Source organism: Protopterus annectens, chromosome 13.part0 (genome assembly GCF_019279795.1).
Source record: "Protopterus annectens isolate FY-2018-M chromosome 13.part0, PAN1.0, whole genome shotgun sequence".
In the NCBI taxonomy this organism is placed as follows: domain Eukaryota; kingdom Metazoa; phylum Chordata; order Ceratodontiformes; family Protopteridae; genus Protopterus; species Protopterus annectens.
In genome coordinates, this window is record NC_056747.1 from 306,236,894 (window position 1) to 306,253,938 (window position 17,045).

The window sequence follows — 17,045 nt, forward strand, 5'->3', positions numbered from 1 at the left end:
AACCTATGAATATATATATATATATATATATATATATATATATATATATATACATGCAACAATACAAACTTTACCTTCATCTACAAACAAATACACCACATAGGTTGTAGAAGATAGTGGGGGATGGCGGGTGGATAACCTGGACTGCAACAGTGATTACACTAGAGCATCTACATTTAGGGTAAGTGTGCACAACTGTACTATGTTCTTTGTGTTTCACTGTTGTAGTCATTACATTTGGGTAGAATCCCAAAGCTATGGATGGGAGGCTAAACAGCATTAGGGGCAGCTATAAGGCCCTGCAGAACTGCAGTGGCAAAGCCTGCCCTGGACTTAGAGAGTACAGAAGCAAGTGATAATGCTTTGTAAAGGTGTGAACAGAACTCCAAGTAGCAGCTTCTAGAATGTCTTTGGTTGGTACTCCTCTGAGAAAGGCGTAGCAGCTGGTTCAAATGGAGGCAGGGTGAGCTTTTCCAACACATAATTGAGGTCCCATGCAGATATTGGTGATGATCTGGGAGGCCTTAAATTTTTGGCTCCTGAAAGATACTGCTTTAGTAAAGGATGAGAAAAGATTGGTGGCTCTGTATTGTAATGAGCAGAAATGGCAGAAGCATGGATTTTTATTAATGAGAAAGATAGGCCTTTGTCAAGCATCTCAGTCAAGTATTGTAATATCTGAGTAATATTTGGTTTTGCTGTATCAGTTCCTTGTGCTCGATTCCAAGCACAGAATCTGTTCCATTTATCAGCATAAGATTTTCTAATACTAGGCCTTCTGGCTTCAAAAATGACATCCATCACAGCTTTACTGAGAGATGATGTTTGCATAACTACATGATCAGCCATGCTGCCGTTTTCAGTGTTTGGAGCCAATTGTGCAGGATCTGACTGTTTTCCTGGGACAGTAACTGAGGTCTTTGAGGTAAGGTCCAAGCTGGGTATTGAGACAGGTTTCTTAGGATTGGGTACCAGTATTGGCAGGGCCAGTCCGGGGCAATTAGTATCATCTTTGGTTTCGCTTGTCTGACTTTTAGTAGGACCTTGGGAAGAAGAGGCAGAGGAGGAAAGACAAACTGATAGTTTTTTCCAACTGAAGGATAGAGCGTCCACTTTCCATGCTTGTCTGTGATAATTTTGAAGAGAGGCAATAAGATCTATGTCCGGGCTCTCCCATTTCTTTGTCATCATGCTGAAGACTTGTGGCTCTAGTTTCCACTCGTGAGGGTCCATAAGGTTTCTGCTTAAATCATCTTCCAGAGTATTTTCTTTTCCTGGCAGGAATTGAGCTTGAAGATGTACTTGGTAGGTCAAAGCTGTGTCCCACAGTGCCATGGCTAGTCTGCAAAGGGGGTATGAGTGCGTGCCCCCCTGCTTGTTTATATACCACATAACCGTGGTGTTGTCTGTCTTTATCAGTAGTTGTCCTGGATGAAGTAAGTCCTTGAAGGCTGTCAGGGCATTTTGAACAGCTAACATCTCTTTTTGGTTGATATGCAGATGCAATTGTTTTGGGGTCCATATGCCCTGAATGCATCTTCCTGCCAGGTGGGCTCCCCATGCATAATCTGTTGCGTCTGTTACGGTTTGGCTGGCAGGGGGTAGAGTGAAGGCCCATCCCATGTTTTGGTGACATGCCTTTGCCCACCATAGAAACTCCTGCTGTAGGCAGGGAAGGAGAGGAATCACTGTTTCCAGACTGTGAATGTTGACTCCATAAACTTTTTAGGTACCATTGAGGTTTCCTCATATGCAGTCTTGCATATGGAATCAGTAGGATGCAGGATGCCATGAACCCCAAAGCCTGCAAAGTTTGCAGATAACGGAGTTTTTGTTGCCATCAGTTTGAAGCAAGTAGTCAGTTGCCTTTGTTTGTCTGGCATGAGGAAAGCCATCTGGGCAGTTGTATTCAAGCTTACACCCAGGAATGTTATCTTTTGAGAGGGTACCAGTTATTTCTTTTCATTTATTGTGTACCATAGGCATGTTAGAAGCCTTTTCACAAACGCCAGGTGCTGAAGAAGAATGTCCTTGCTCTCTGCTTGAATGAGACAGTCATCCAAGTAAGGATATATTTGTATACTTCTTTGTCTGCAAAAAGCAATTACTGGTGCCAGGCACTTTGTAAAGACCCTGGGCGCAATAGATAAGCCAAAGGGCAGTGCAGAGAATTGGTAATGCATTAAGCCAGCCTTGAAACGGCGGTATCTTCTGCATGATTCCCTTACTGGGACACGCAGGTATGCCTCTTTTAGGTCTAATGTCACCAGCCAAGCATTCTTGCCCAGCATGGGCAGAAGCTGCTGCAAAGTTAGCATTTTGAATTTTGTAATGTCCAGGAATGTGTTCAAAATTGATAAATCCAGTACTGGCCTCCAAGCCTTGTCCTTTCTGGGTACCAACAACAGTCAAGTAAAAACCTTGTCCTTTTTCCTGTTCTGGTACTGGCTGAATAGCCCCCATATCCATGAGGGATGTCACCTGTTTCTGTGCCTCTGCCCATTGATTTTTTGGCAGATCCGGCCAACCGTTTGTCATTGGCAGAGTATGGAAATGGAATCTGTATCCCTGTGATACTATGTTTAGCACCCACTTGTCCTGGGTTATTAACTGCCAATTTTGCGCAAAAAGTGCTAATTTTCCCCCTAAGGGTGCTGCCAAAAGGCAAGTGCTTGGTGATGGCAGGGGGAAGTCACTGGGACTGTTTTCTGTAGGGATGCACTTTATCCCCTCCAGATTTGGAGGTAGAAGTACCCCATTGCTTTGACCTGTAAGAATCTTGTGCCTGGTACCTAGAACCTTTAGGGCATCTGGATTTGCCCCTTTGAGCTCTGCCGGACAAAGGACCAATTTTTTGAAGGCCAGTGTCTACTGAATCTTGGTGGCTGCACTTGTAAGAAGTATTTTACAGTTTGCATAGACTTAGCTTTGTCTTCCATTTTCTTTAAAACCTCTTCTGCCTTAATACCAAACAGAGTATCATGCTGTAAAGGTGCATCCAGTAATTTAGCTTTAACATGATCAGGCAAATTTTGCTCTTTAAGCCAGGCATGCCTCCTAATCACAGATCCAGTAACTGCGGCCCTGTAGGAGGCCTCTAAGGAATCAAAACCACATTGAAAAGTATGCTTTCCAACTTGTTCAGCTGCATGCAATAATTCCTGCAATTCTTTATTTTCTGCACATTCAGAAATCAACATCATTTTCTGTTTCAGCAATCCCATAACATGTTGATACTTGAGCATATGAAACTGGCAGTTTACGGCCCTAATAGCCATGGTTGCAGATGTATAAACCTTCTTTCCCCATGTATCCAGTAGCCATGAATCTCTGTCAGAGGGGGTAGGATTTTTTGCTGTTGAGGCCTTAACTCCATTTGGACTCTGAAATAGTTTCAGGGTCAGCAGCAGGGTTTCTAAATAAAAATTTGTGCGAGTCAGACACCCTGTAATATCTGTCAGGCTTGCTGGGAGCCGGAGGGTAAGGAATCATGCTTGACTCCAAAAACACATCATCCACAATGTCTAAAACAGGGGGTATGACTAAAGGCCTGTGCTGAGGGAGAAGAAGTAAATCCCTGAGCCTCTTTTTTGATTCTGAGAAATCTTGACTCTCCCAGTGAAAATGCTACCTCAAAGTATGCAAGGTTTCTCCAAATGAATAATCCTCAGGAGGTGATGCAGATGGGATAGATTCCTCTGCATCAGAATCCTCAATGGGAGGTATAGATAATTCCTGATCAGAAGAGGAATCAGAAGAAATAGAAACCAGACCTGAAGATTCATAATCAGTGTCTTGCCTAGGCTTCTTATCAGGAGGGGGTTGGGAACCCCTGATCAAGGTAATTAGGTCTTCAGCCATTTTGATAATCTGTTCTTTAGGCATAGTGGCCTGTGCACGTGGCTCATGCATTGTTTTTTTTAGCTTTAGAAGTTGCTTTTGTCTTTGGTTTTGCAGCTGTCATCGGTTTTATATAAAAATGTTGAGGCCTGAATACACCCTCAGAAGCCGGTGCCTGCTCAGCGGCTCCGGACCCATCCGAGGGAGATGCATTCGTGTGTACAATACTTTGAGTATCTTGCGGCGTGCTGGAGTCCACATGGGTCTCGGTAGGGGCCTGCGACTCGAAAGTAGCGGGCATCAGGTGCTGCGAAAGCGCCCGAGTACCGGCAACTGGCTTAGGAGAAGCTTCGGTTTTGGACCTCGACGGCCTGTTTCTGTCCTTTTCTTTGAATTTTTTGTGTACTCTGGTAGTCGGATTGCTATCCAACGACATTTCAGGGTAGTTAAATCAAAATATTTTGAATCTAAAATATACCGGCGCTTAATAGTGCGTTGGTTAAATCTAGCACAAAACCGACAGCCAGGCACGTTGTGATCTGTGCCTAGGCAAGGAATACAGTATAAATGGAAATCCTTAGGAGGTATTTGCTTCCCACAAGTAATACAATTATTAACTTTTTCTGACATAGGTATGGAGCAAGAAAAAAGTTTCCCCAACGGGATACTTAGCTTTAGTGAAGACTTCAGTTCTGAAACTCGAACTAGAAAATTTCAGGAGTCGGCCGACTGGCACTTGCGAACTGCTTCTGCTTTGGGCAAAGCACGGCAAGAAAGACTAAAGAAAATGGCGTTGGCTGCTTTTTTATACCCCTGACGACATGGAAGAGACGACAGCAACTGACGCAGGATCCACGACTTTGGAATTCAGGCCGACTGAGGGCACCCGCCAGCAGATTACCCAAATGTAATGACTGCAACAGTGAAACACGAAGAACATAATTTTAGTACCTACCTATGAATCTATATCCCAGGGATCACTTCAATGGCTCTACTGGACAGAGGCACAGGGAACTAATCTAAGGGGGGGGGGGTGGCGAAAGCAAACACAATTCCGGCTAGGCTTATAAATGGCTTTGGGCAGATAGCCTAGTACCTAAAAGTGCAAAAGCCACACTAAGCAGAATCAGGCCATAACCAATTTTAGATTTAAAAAAGTGAAATCCCACACCAGTCAAAAACATACTGGTATCTTGACTTTTAATACCTGTAAGGCCAGTCCTAACATACCAGGTAAATCATAATTTTGTCATTATTTTGTTAAAACTACTGGGTCAGTCATTTAAAACTTCCTTAAGAACTTAATCAGATTTAAAATTCATGTGCATGGCCCTTCCAAGTGATGCAAAGATGCTGCTTAGTTGACAGAAAAGTTTCAAAATCAGGAATGCTGCATAGATCAGTTGCAAAAACATCATTTCTGTTGACCAGTTTTATAACATGAACTATAAAGGTTATTACAATATAAAGGATAGCAAAATGTCAGGCAATATTCCTAAAGTACAATATACATCACTTCTTAATGAGTGATAGTCTAAACCTGAAACTGCACTCACTGGAAGCAGTCCTGACCCCTAGAAGATGCTGACAGTCACTGAGACCTGATTTAAGGCTGTGGAGAGCACATCAGCTATACCATGTTACACTTCCTTCCATATGTTTTGACCACAAACTGAAGGCATGAGAACTAAAGGAGGTGGTGTATCAATATTCATTCAAGATAAATACACCTCTAGATTGGTTAAAAAGCATGACACCCTTGAACTATTTCAGGTGCAACTGACTGTAGGTAAGACCCCTTTCTTCAGGTCATTGCCAGCTATAGGACCCCTCCATGAACATCCACTCAGCCTACTTGGATCTACTTGAGTCAATCATGATGCAACCAAACACTCTGGTTTTGAGTGACTAACTACCTGCCCATCGACTGGGTAAATTACACTTGTTCTAACTCACTTGCTCAAAGGTTTCTGGACTTCATTAACTCCAATGCCCTGGACCAGCTGGCTGACACACCCACAAGGGACTCAAACATCCTGGACCTGGTGCTCACCAACATGGGAGACCATTGCACCACCCCCAGTGTGTGGCCATCCCTGGTGAGATCTGACCACAAATCAGTCTTGTTAGAACTAACTATAACACAAGACCCCCCCCCCCCCCTTTAGCAGCAACTAGGCTAAAAAGCTTCTCCAAGGCCAATTACAACCTTTTACATGACTGCATAAATAGCTTCATAGCGCCCCCCACACACACTGATGGAACAGATACCTATGCAGAGTTATACATCAGTGCTTTATAGCAGCACCTGTAGAAATGTACTGACTCTCCGTACCTGACGGAACCTAAGCAAGATCTTCAAGGAAAAACAAACCTGTCTGGTGGATAACTGCCATTATTAGGCTATACAATACGAGAAAGAAATTGCTGTCCAACAGCAGGAAGGAACAGTCTCAAAACTGGAAACACTCCCTCCTCAACTTAAACAAGCAAATAAGACTCCTAGTGAAGTTCACCAAAGCTATGAATCCAAATTAACTTCCCTAAGGATAACCACAAGGCATTCTTTAGTTACATCCGTAATCTCAAAGGTAAGGCCCAGATTTACGCTGAACCTGTAGTTAATGGTACTACACATATAGAAACTGTGGATACAACAAACCTGCTGGCTGACAGGTTCAGTGAAAACTTCACTCCCCTGTCTCCACCACATATGCCCCAAAGCATCCCACACATCTGTCCCCCGCCTTGCATCGCTAAGAAGCAGGTCTTAAATGCCCTCTCCAAGGCCAAAAACACAGCCTCTATGGGATGAGACAACATCCCAGGTTGTGTTCTACAGGAGTTAAAACAGGAATTAGCATGCTTTTCCATCACAGCCCAAGCACTGGCTCTGTCCCATTGGAATGGAAAACAGCTACCGTCATTCGGGCGCCGGGAACTACAGACCATAGCCTGACCAGCCTTACCTGCAAGGCCATGGAATGAATCATCATGGACCTTATTAACAAAAGATATAGGAAATTTCCAAATGCTCGATCCCCCAGTCTGGCTTTGTTAAGGGGAGATCATGTCTGATGAACTTTGTGGACTACAGTCTCCAAAGCCCTAGACAAGGGCATATCTGTGCATACGGCCTACCTAGACTTAGCCTAGGCCTTTGATACAATCCCCCACTCAGACAACATTAATAATCTCAATCTCAGATGGGTATCAATCCATATATTGTCAGTGCTTGCAAACCTACTCACTGACAGAACTCATAAGGTCAAAATAGGGGACTCCACCTCCTCCAACAGACCAGTAACAAGTGGTGTTTGTTCTGCAGGGATCGGTTCTAGGACCCCTACTGTTCGGAATCTACTTCTCCGAAGTACAGGCTAAAATTAAAGGACTGTGGCTGACAAAGTTTGCTGATGACTGTAAACTGGGAGCAATCACTGAAACCCCTAGTGATGTCAACTTCCGGCAAGACGGTCTTAGACTAATGACTGGTGCCAAAGCCATGGTCTTAAACTTAATGCAAAAAAAAAAAATGCATCATCCCCTTCGGCAATGGTGATGTTCTTGCAAACTACCACATCAATAGCAATACGCTAAGCACACAGTCAGTGGTGAGTGATCTGGGCACACAGTTTAACAGCAACCTTAACTTCGATCACCATGTCTCCACAGTTGTAAAAAGGGCACTTAATACTGCTCATCTCATAAGTAAGGGCATTGCATCCAGACAAAGAGGTTATAACCCCCCCCCTGTACTCTTCCCTCCGCAGTCCAATAATAGAGTACAACGCTCCCTTGGTATGTTCCTTTCCAAACATCTGCAGCAATTGGAGAGACTACAAAGGTTTCTTACAAAGAAAATTCAGGGTCTTCAAGGTCTGTCTTATGCAGACAGACTTAAATCACTGCCAGTTTACTCTGTGTCATACAGACTGCTCAGAGGTGACCTGTGCCTTGCATATTGAGCAATCTCTGACTCAGCTTTAATGAAAATGCTGCACACTCGCAATTCAAATGGCACACGGGTCACTCTCTCAAAGGACCTTAATCTGATATGTGACAACAGAACTTGCTAGAGAGACAGATTTGTTGCCTCACCTTTGGAACAAGCTTCCTATTCATATTAAACAAAGCCCCTTGCTGGCTCTATTTAAGTGCAACTTAGATGACTGGATGGGTAACTGGAAATTCACTCCCAGGGGTTCCACCTATGTCCCTCTTGGATAGGGGCAATAGGTGCTGACTTTAATGTCTGCCTGAACCAGACACCCATGGGAACACGGGATGAACTTGGCTAGGCTTATAAGCGCCCTGGGGCCATTTGCCTAATAACCGCCTATGATTCTATGATACGCAAGTGGCAGTGTATTCTGCTTCTGAGGCTGCATTTAGCTTAACTATTCTGCAGTTAGGGGTAGCAGACATGGTCAGGCATACAAAAATATGGCTGCCCAGCCATTTCCCAGAGTAGAAACGTCATTGCAACATTTTGTGCAAAAGTGCAGTTCATTTAAGGGGATGTGGTGAGGGATTCTGTCTGTGAGGGAAACGGTACCTAACACCCCAGTCTATCTGTAGTGACTCAATACCACATCCACCATCAGGAAACGCTGAATTAAGAGTCCAGGTGCACATGCAACACAGAAGCAAAAAATACACTCAGCAAATTTGGCTGCATCCTAAAATTCCTAAAATGGAAACACTGGACTTAGTTTAAGAATGTGCAAGTGGCAAGTGAATACGTTCCCACAAACTCCAGTACTGCAGTTCTCTTACCAACATAAGCACAGCTGTCTGTCCATAGTGTAACAAACCAGTCCTTGAAACTGTTCTCATTTCTTCCAGAAGTTTTGTTGCAACAGTTGGAAATCCTCAAAAGACTACATAATGCAACTTACATTCTAAGACTACGAAGACACCCAACCATCAACAAACATTTCTGTACCACCAGATTCAAGTTTATTTCTTATGCTAAAAGGAAAAAAGTCCATTCATTTCCTTACCATCAAGAACTTCATCAGGCTTTCTTCTCTTTTCATAAATGAAGATAACTGTAACCAAGACGATGACCTCAGCCACAATGCCCAAGAAAGGCCAAAGAGCAGCAAGTCGACTACGAACACGTAGGACTATTGTGGCATTGGCAGCAGAAATCTCATTGCTTCCTTCACAAATATAGCTATCTTGGTCGTTCTTGATATGCAGGTTTTGGATGTGCAATTCTGTCTTTTCAGGAACACTAAGAATCTTGTATTTGTCATCAGTAGCATTAATCTTAAAAAAAAAAAAAAAAAAAAGTGTATTCCACTTGAGCTGAATAGTCTCCAGTTCATAAGCCAACTGCTACAATACTCTAATTTGACTGATAAAATAGATAATTCAAAGGACTGTATAACAAATTTCACATCAACAAAAATAGAGTGTTTCTAGTCTGAAGTCAAGTCAGGACTAGACAACTAATTTCATTTTAATCTAAAATTAGATTTTTCCACTCTGAATTAAAGTCCCAAGTGCACTGTGGTTAAAATTAATGTTCATCATTAAAAGGCACTGCTTTGTTACATTCTAGAGAAAGCACGTATAAATTCAAAGTATATTACAACTGATTTTAATTAATACATTTCTTGTTTTACAATAAAATATCATCACAGTTGTGAATTTTCCAGTAAATAAAGGTGATAATGGTGCTATTATTTAGCAGAAACTTGACATGCACATTTTTGATCACACCTTAATCTTCTATGCCACTGCACTATGTTAATACATGCTGCAATCTGTTCTACTCCAAAGAATACATTAGGAGGCAGTCAGGATTGTGTTTTCCAGCCAAGGTTCTATTGCAAAGGTCCATCCTGACCACCCCATTACAAGTCCTTTGAATACAACCTTTCTACTTTGATTAACTCCAATATATTTTTAATGACACGTTTTGAATTTGTAATCTGTGTAATCATGCGGTCTTATGACCCTCTTCTTGTTTTAAGAACAATTTCTTCTCTTTCACATAACTGCCTTAACTCAATCACTGACAAGTGTGACTTTCCCTCACATACACAAGAACAGCAGCCATTGTTGTTTGAAAAGGATCACAACCACTGTAGATAGCTTTCAGTTTTAGGCTTTCACTGTGTAGAGTACCACCTTTCCACAAGCCTTTGGAGATGAACAAAAAAACAAAGTACATCTCATGAGAGCAGTTCATTTGCTTCTTTTAATTGCAACTGTGGCACTATGCAATGGCATATTCTATATGAACTCAACAGAAGACCATGTTGGAGCCTATGCAGATATATCCATACAGCACAAGGTGGCTGTTACTCACCCGCTAACCATAAGGTAGGTACTGCCTGAGAAGCTGAAAGTACAGGTCACTGTGCAACAAACTGAAGGTGAGTTGGTGTACTTTAAGAGCATAAGGAAAGCTTTTCCTCCGATGAAGAATTCTTTGAGAAGATGCCAGTGGAAGAACTAACATCCACAGAGGTGTAACTAAAATAGTGACAACAAAGCACACCAGACATTAAACTTGCATCTGCAATGAAATTATGCACAGTCACTCTCCTTTACAGCTCTTATGGTGGATTACAGTATTTGATGGTCTATGTTCAGGTGGTTCAAGAAGTAAGGGATTTGAAGTAGCAATGTCTGTAGACCAAGACTTCTTAGATTTTCAGCACAGAAAACTTAGCCACAGGATGGCATAAATAAGCTACTTCACCCAGGACAAACTCCTACTCCCTCCCCTCTAGCCTCTACCCATGATTCACCAGAAAACATTGCAAATACCTTCAAATAGCTTCTTCACAGAAACTATCCAGACCCTGGCCAGCCAACTCACTTCCACCTCCTCTAACCTAGATAATGACAAACCTAACACCACTCTCTCCTTTAGCTTTCAACCTGTTCCTACCACTCTTATCCATCAAGAAATTAAAGCCTACCACTCTGGCTGCTGACCTCCTCCCAGCAGAACACTTGCAAAAGGCTGCTGACATCCTAGCCTACCAAATTTCAATCCTGATAAATAGATTATCTGAAGCCTCTGTCCCCTCAATTTAGAAAGTATCCCATGTTATACCTCTACATAAAGGTGGTAGCTCCACAGAAATATCTAACTTCAGACCCATTGCCATTCTATCTCCACTAGCTAAAATAATGGAAAAATGCATCCATAAACAACTTACGAACCACGTAATACAAGGCAAGCTGCTGGCTGTTTCTCAACATGGCTTTAGACCATTCCACAGCACCACCTCAGCACTTCTCTCCTTCTCCAATATCATTAACCACAACTGTAATAGCAATCTGCTCTCCTCTGCTCTCTTTCTAGATCTAATGCTTTTGACATGGTTAACCATCAGTTACTCATTCAGACCCTGAAAGGCTTCTCTCTAGACTACCACTCTCTCCAATGGTTTCAATTCTATCTGGATGCCAACAGGCAGTCCTATGGCAAGAAAAGCTATCATCCTGTCTACCCATCTCCTTAGGAGTCTCACAGGGCTCAATACTAGGACCCCTTCTTTTCTCCATGTTTATTAATGACCTCCACACTGTTATTCCTAAGGCAACATGTATTCAGTATGCAGAAGACTCCAAGTTGATCTGCTCAGTCACCTCACAAACTGATCTGCCGTCTTTAACCCAGAGTACATTCAATACTGTTGAAAAGTGGCTCACTAATCGCAGTCTGTTATTAAACCCTAAAAAAAACAAAGCTGCTCCTGTTCACGCCCACTCGTAGGTCCAACCCTCCAATCATTACCATAATATCCAACAATGGGACCATAATCTCACCTGAAGCCCAAACCAAACTCCTGGGAGTCACAACAGACAATCTTACATATGATGCACATGTCAATCAAACCATCAAAACCATAACAAAAAATTTGGATCGCTTTACAAGCTTAAACCCTTCCTCACTCCTCTTGCCAGAACTGCCACTGCCCGCTTTCATCTTCTATCCACTCTCCTTTATGCCTCCGCCCTACTCACAGGCCTGCGCATTACTGAAATTAAACTATCCCACTGCTACAACCATATAAAGCTAGATTTGCCAATGGTTCAAGCCTATAGGACTCACCATTATCACAATCTAAATCTCCTAGGGTGGCTTGAACTTCCTTCCCTACTACAGTTTACCCAGCTCACAACAGCTCAAAGCTCTCCACCACCCTGATAACATACCAGCACTCAAAAATATTGTCAGCCCATATAGTAATCACAGTAAACTCCACTCATCCAATAAGACTATTTATCCTAACAATCAAATCCAACAACTCAGCTGGTGAAGCCTTATTTGCCAATTTGACTGGTAAAATCTGTCAACAACAAGCTGACCTCACTCTTGAACCTTCACATACACTATTCAAAGAATATCTCAGGAAAACATTTTTAAATCACACTGGCTATGCCCTTGCATTAAACCTAACTTGTATCATCTCTGTATCTCAAAGACTAACTCAACTGGATACAACATGCCAAGTGTCTTAATGAAGAATTGCCTAATTCTATCTTCTATCAATTGTTCTACCATGCATAGTGTAAATACCACACAAAAATGTCCTTGTACAGTGTGTCTCATGTATTCTACAAACTGTCTGTTATAACGTATTGTATATATATCAAAGAATTTGTGTGGATCTTTTCTACCCGGGCCTCCGCTGAAAATCCAGTCGTACTATCCTGGTCAACAAATGTAAAATAAATAAAAAAAATGTTAACTCTACTCAGGGAAAACATAGTGGCTAGATGTTGTTCTTTGTCAAAATAATGTCACTGCTGAAAGATAGAGACTAAAAAAAAATCTGTTATTCAGCACGGAGCTTCCTGTGTATTAGGGAACTAAGAAGGTCTGAAGCAAAGGAGGACAAAAGTGACTGCACTCAGTGGCCAGTTTGGAAAAAACGGCCTGGAGAGGTCAATGTAATGCTGTGCAAGTTGCAGGAGCTTTATGTACAAGTTGCTGCTCACATTGAAAAAAAAAAAAGATTATAGTATTAGTCTGAAAAGAAAGAGGAGAATGTGCTTCTTTATTCAGTGTTGGATGACATCAAGGAGGAGATTTGAGCTACCTGTGAGGTGAAAAATTACAGGCTCATTCATCTAAAAGGGAGTGGGACCACAGATCAAGAGGGTAGTTAGCTGGCTTTATAACAGAAATGGATCATATTGTTTACACAGTAGCTTATGAAACTTAGCATACGTCACTGCAGCCCAGAGATGACATAATGGTGAGCAATGTACATGGCCAGATACCCAACAAGCATATTATGACATGATCTAAGGGTTTGATACAAGAAATGAATTGTGTATATGGGCAATGCAGCATCAATAACGCATGACAGTTTTCATATTTCATGCTATAGTGTGCTGAAACTCACAGTGTAGATATAGAATAGTTGCGTAAAATCTTACCATAACCTTAGATGTCCTTCTCTTCCATGTTCCAGTATTCATTACAATGGGGATATGGCTGCCTGCAGCACCATACATCTGCCCAGTATACCAGTCTTCAGTTAGGGGTACGTGCGACATCGCATGCTAGTGCCAAAAACAGATGCCAGCTATAAATGTGACGTCTGCATGCACCCAAGTCAGAAGTGACTGCCACAGAAGATCAGGCTGAATGAAGAGAAAGTATTCCAGCTAAACAAGACTATAGGAAGGAGCCTATAGGGCAAACAAAAAAGGCTCTACCTGGGACTATGAGAACATTCTACATATAGTAATATAACCAACTATAACCACCGCCAAGAAAACACCTCTACCAAACTATACAACCATAAAACCCCAAAAATAAAGGCTAGAGGGGAGGAGAGCGGGTTCTGAATACTGCAACATGGAAGTGAAGGACATCTAAGGTTATGGTAAGACTTTGCACAACTATTCTATGTCCTTCTATTCTCATGTTGTAGTATTCATTACAGTACGGAGAATACCAAAGTGATTTGGTTTTCCTTTTGGTGGTTGCTGCAGGAGAATAATCCAGGAGATCCTGCAGAATAGACCTGTCAAAGCCAGCTCTGGATCTAGATATTAAATCCAGTTTGTAATGCTTGGTGAAGTGAAGACTAAGTAGCTGCCTCTAGAATGGTGGCATGGTCCAGACCTTTGAAAAAGGCTGAAGAAGCTGCAGCCCTAGTAGAATGAGACTTCTTTCGAGGCTAAAGGCTTGCCATGGAAGTCATAGCAAAAGGAGATGGCCTTTGAGATCCATGAAACAATGGTCTGTTTAGAGACTGCTTTGCCTAGGGCTCTAGGTTGAAAGGAGACAAATAGCTGGTCTGATCTCTCTGATGGACTTGGTTTTATCTATGTAGAAGCTGAGCTGCCTGTGCACATCCAAGGAATGAAGTTTCCTTTCTGAGGAATTCTGAGGTTGTGGAAAAAAAACAGGCAGGTTAATAGATTGGTTCAAGGAAGCTCATTCACTACTTTAGGTATGAATGAAGGATAAGTCCTCAAAGAGACTCTGTCTTTGTTGGAAAATGAGGTAAGGTAGAATGGCCATGAGGGCTTGGATTTTGGAGACCCTCCAAGCAGAAGTCAAAGCTACTAGCAGAATCATTTTCCAAGTGCAAAACTTAACAGAAGCTGAAAAGGCCGACTCGAAGGGGGACACAGTCAAGTTTTCTAGAACAAAATTAAGGTTCCAAGGTGGTTCAACTGGTTTCCTAGGAAGTCTGAGATGCAGAATCCCTCTAAGGAATAGTTTAACCTCTAGCTTGGATGCTAAAGGGGGAAGCATAGGTAGACAAGCAGAAATAGCAGACAAATGTACCTTTATGGAAGAGTATGATAATCCAGAGTGCAGGAGCTCACACAAATAAGCAAGGACCATAGGTACTGGGACTGCCAAAGGGTCCTATATTTTCTTTGAACACCACCTGGAAAAACGTTTCCACTTTGCAATGTAATATTTTCTTGTGCTAGGTTTCCTAGTCTCCTGCAGGACTTTTGAGTACATCCTCAGAGTACTGGTGGTGAAAGGGGATCAAAAGTTCATCAACCACAGGGTCAAGTTCAGGTTGTGAAGCTGTGGGTGTATCTGAAATCCCCTGTCTTGTGTAAGTAGATCGAACCTTTGAGATAATTTGTGGTGATTGCTCTGGCTAGCTGAAATAAAAGAGGGAACCAATACTGTCTTGGCCAAAAAGGGGTCACCAGTAGGACTTCTAGTCTGTCTTTCTGAATCTTCAGCAAGACTTTCTGAATTAGAGATATTGGAGGGAAGGCATACAGGTACATCTTTCCCCAAAAGAAGGGAAGGCGTCCACTTCCCATGCTTGTGGATGTGGTAGCCTTGTGCAGAACAGGGGTAGCTGTCTGCTATGGGAGGAGGCAGACAGACCTGCTTTTGGAGTGCCCTAGTTGTGTACAATATCCAGAAACACCTCCATGTGCAACATCCATTCGTGAGAAGGTGCCATGGTTCTGCTTAAGAGTGTCTGCCAATACATTTGAGGTTGGAATAAGAACAGCCAATAGTGAAGTAAAGTACAGTTTTGTACCTACCATAAATGTAGATGTTCGAGTGTTGACACTGCTGCAGTCATCACACTTGGGTTATCTGCCGTCAGGCGGTCCCACAGTCGGCCCGACTTCCAAAGTCCTGATCCGGCATCGGTTGCAGTCTCTTCTTCCCTGACGTCAGTGCGACAGGGGTATAAAAGAGGCAGCCGACGCGATTTTCTTCAGCTTTTCTTGCCCCAGAGGTCAGGTGCCCCCAAATAGGAAGGCAATACATAATCCTATGTAAACATACATTGGTAGGAAAACAATAGTATAAGTTGTAAGCAAATACACCATATAGAAATACATCAACTTGATAGTATACAAATGGAGTCATAAATAAACCCCTGGTATGAAGAGGGGATGGAGGGAGGGTAACCTGGACTGCAGCAGTGTCAACACTCTAACATCTAAATTTATGGTAGGTACAAAACTGTTCATCGTGTTATACTGCTGCAGTCATCACACTTGGGTTGAATCCCAAAGCTGTGGATGGGGTGGCTAGTACTAGACCGGGTTAGGAGAAGCTAGCATGCCCTGTAGAACTGCAGTGGCAAAGCCAGCTCTGGTTTTTGAGTATAATGGTAAGTGGTAGTACTTGGTAAAGGTGTGCACTGAACTCCAAGTTGCAGCCTCCAAAATGTCCTTGGTTGGTACCCCTCTGAAAAAGGCTGCTGAGGTTGCTATAACCCTGGTGGAATGAGACCTAATGTTAATAGGTACAGGTTTCCCATGGTGAGTGTAGCAGTAGCGGATACAATGTGCTATCCATTTAGAAATGGTCTGTTTTGAAATAGCCTTTCCTTGTGAACCTGCAGCATAGGCTACAAAGAGTTGGTCAGATTTTCTGAAAGTTTTTGTCTTATCCAAATTGAAACGTAATTGTCTATGAATGTCCAAGGAGTAAAGGAGCTTTTCTCCTTTATTCTGGGGGTTTGGATAAAAAATGGGTAAATGAATGGTCCGATTCAGAGCCACACTGGATACTACTTTTGGCATAAAGGAAGGGTTAGTTCTTAAGGAAACTCTGTCTTGATGAAAAATGATGAAGGGCTCCACTGCCATTAGGGCCTGTAGCTCTGAAACCCTTCATGCTGAGGTAATTGCCAGCAGCAAGGCTGTTTTCCAGGACAAAAATTGTAGATCTGCTGAGAAAGCTGGTTCGAAAGGAGGATGTGTTAGTTTTTCCAAAACAAAGTTAAGGTCCCAAGTTGGAGTTGGAGGTCTTCTGGGCGGTCTTATATTCTTAGCCCCTCTGAGGTACTGCCTTAGTAAAGGATGTGAAAACATGGGAGGATCCGTATTGTAATGAGCTGAAATGGCAGAAGCATGGATCTTAATGGAAGAAAATTGAAAGGCCTTTGTGTAGCATCTCAGTTAAATATTGCAGTATCTGAGGAATATTTGGGATTAAAGGATTTTGGCCTTTAGCCTGGTTCCAAGCGCAGAATCTTTTCCATTTGTCTGAGTAGGTTTTCCTGGTGCTGGGCCTTCTGGCCTCTAAAATGACATCCATGACATCCTTAGAGAGTAGTTGTGATTGATTACTTAAGTAATTTTCCATGCAGCCAAATTTAAAGTCCTGAGCTGGCCGTGAAGGATCTGAGTGCTTTGTTGAGTCAGCAGATGTGGAAATTGAGGTAAAATCCATGGAGGGCCTTGTGCCATGTTCCTTAATATTGGGTACC

At 42.5% G+C, this 17,045-nt stretch overlaps 1 protein-coding gene across 1 annotated transcript in view; it reads right to left on the minus strand.

Moving 5' to 3' along the window:
* Positions 1-17,045, minus strand: part of BSG (basigin (Ok blood group)) — a 127,873-nt gene that overhangs the window by 59,658 nt on the left and 51,170 nt on the right. The window contains exon 2 of the mRNA XM_044054820.1: positions 8,847-9,186. Coding sequence (XP_043910755.1) covers positions 8,847-9,186 — 340 coding nt within the window. The remainder of the gene's footprint in view (positions 1-8,846; positions 9,187-17,045) is intronic.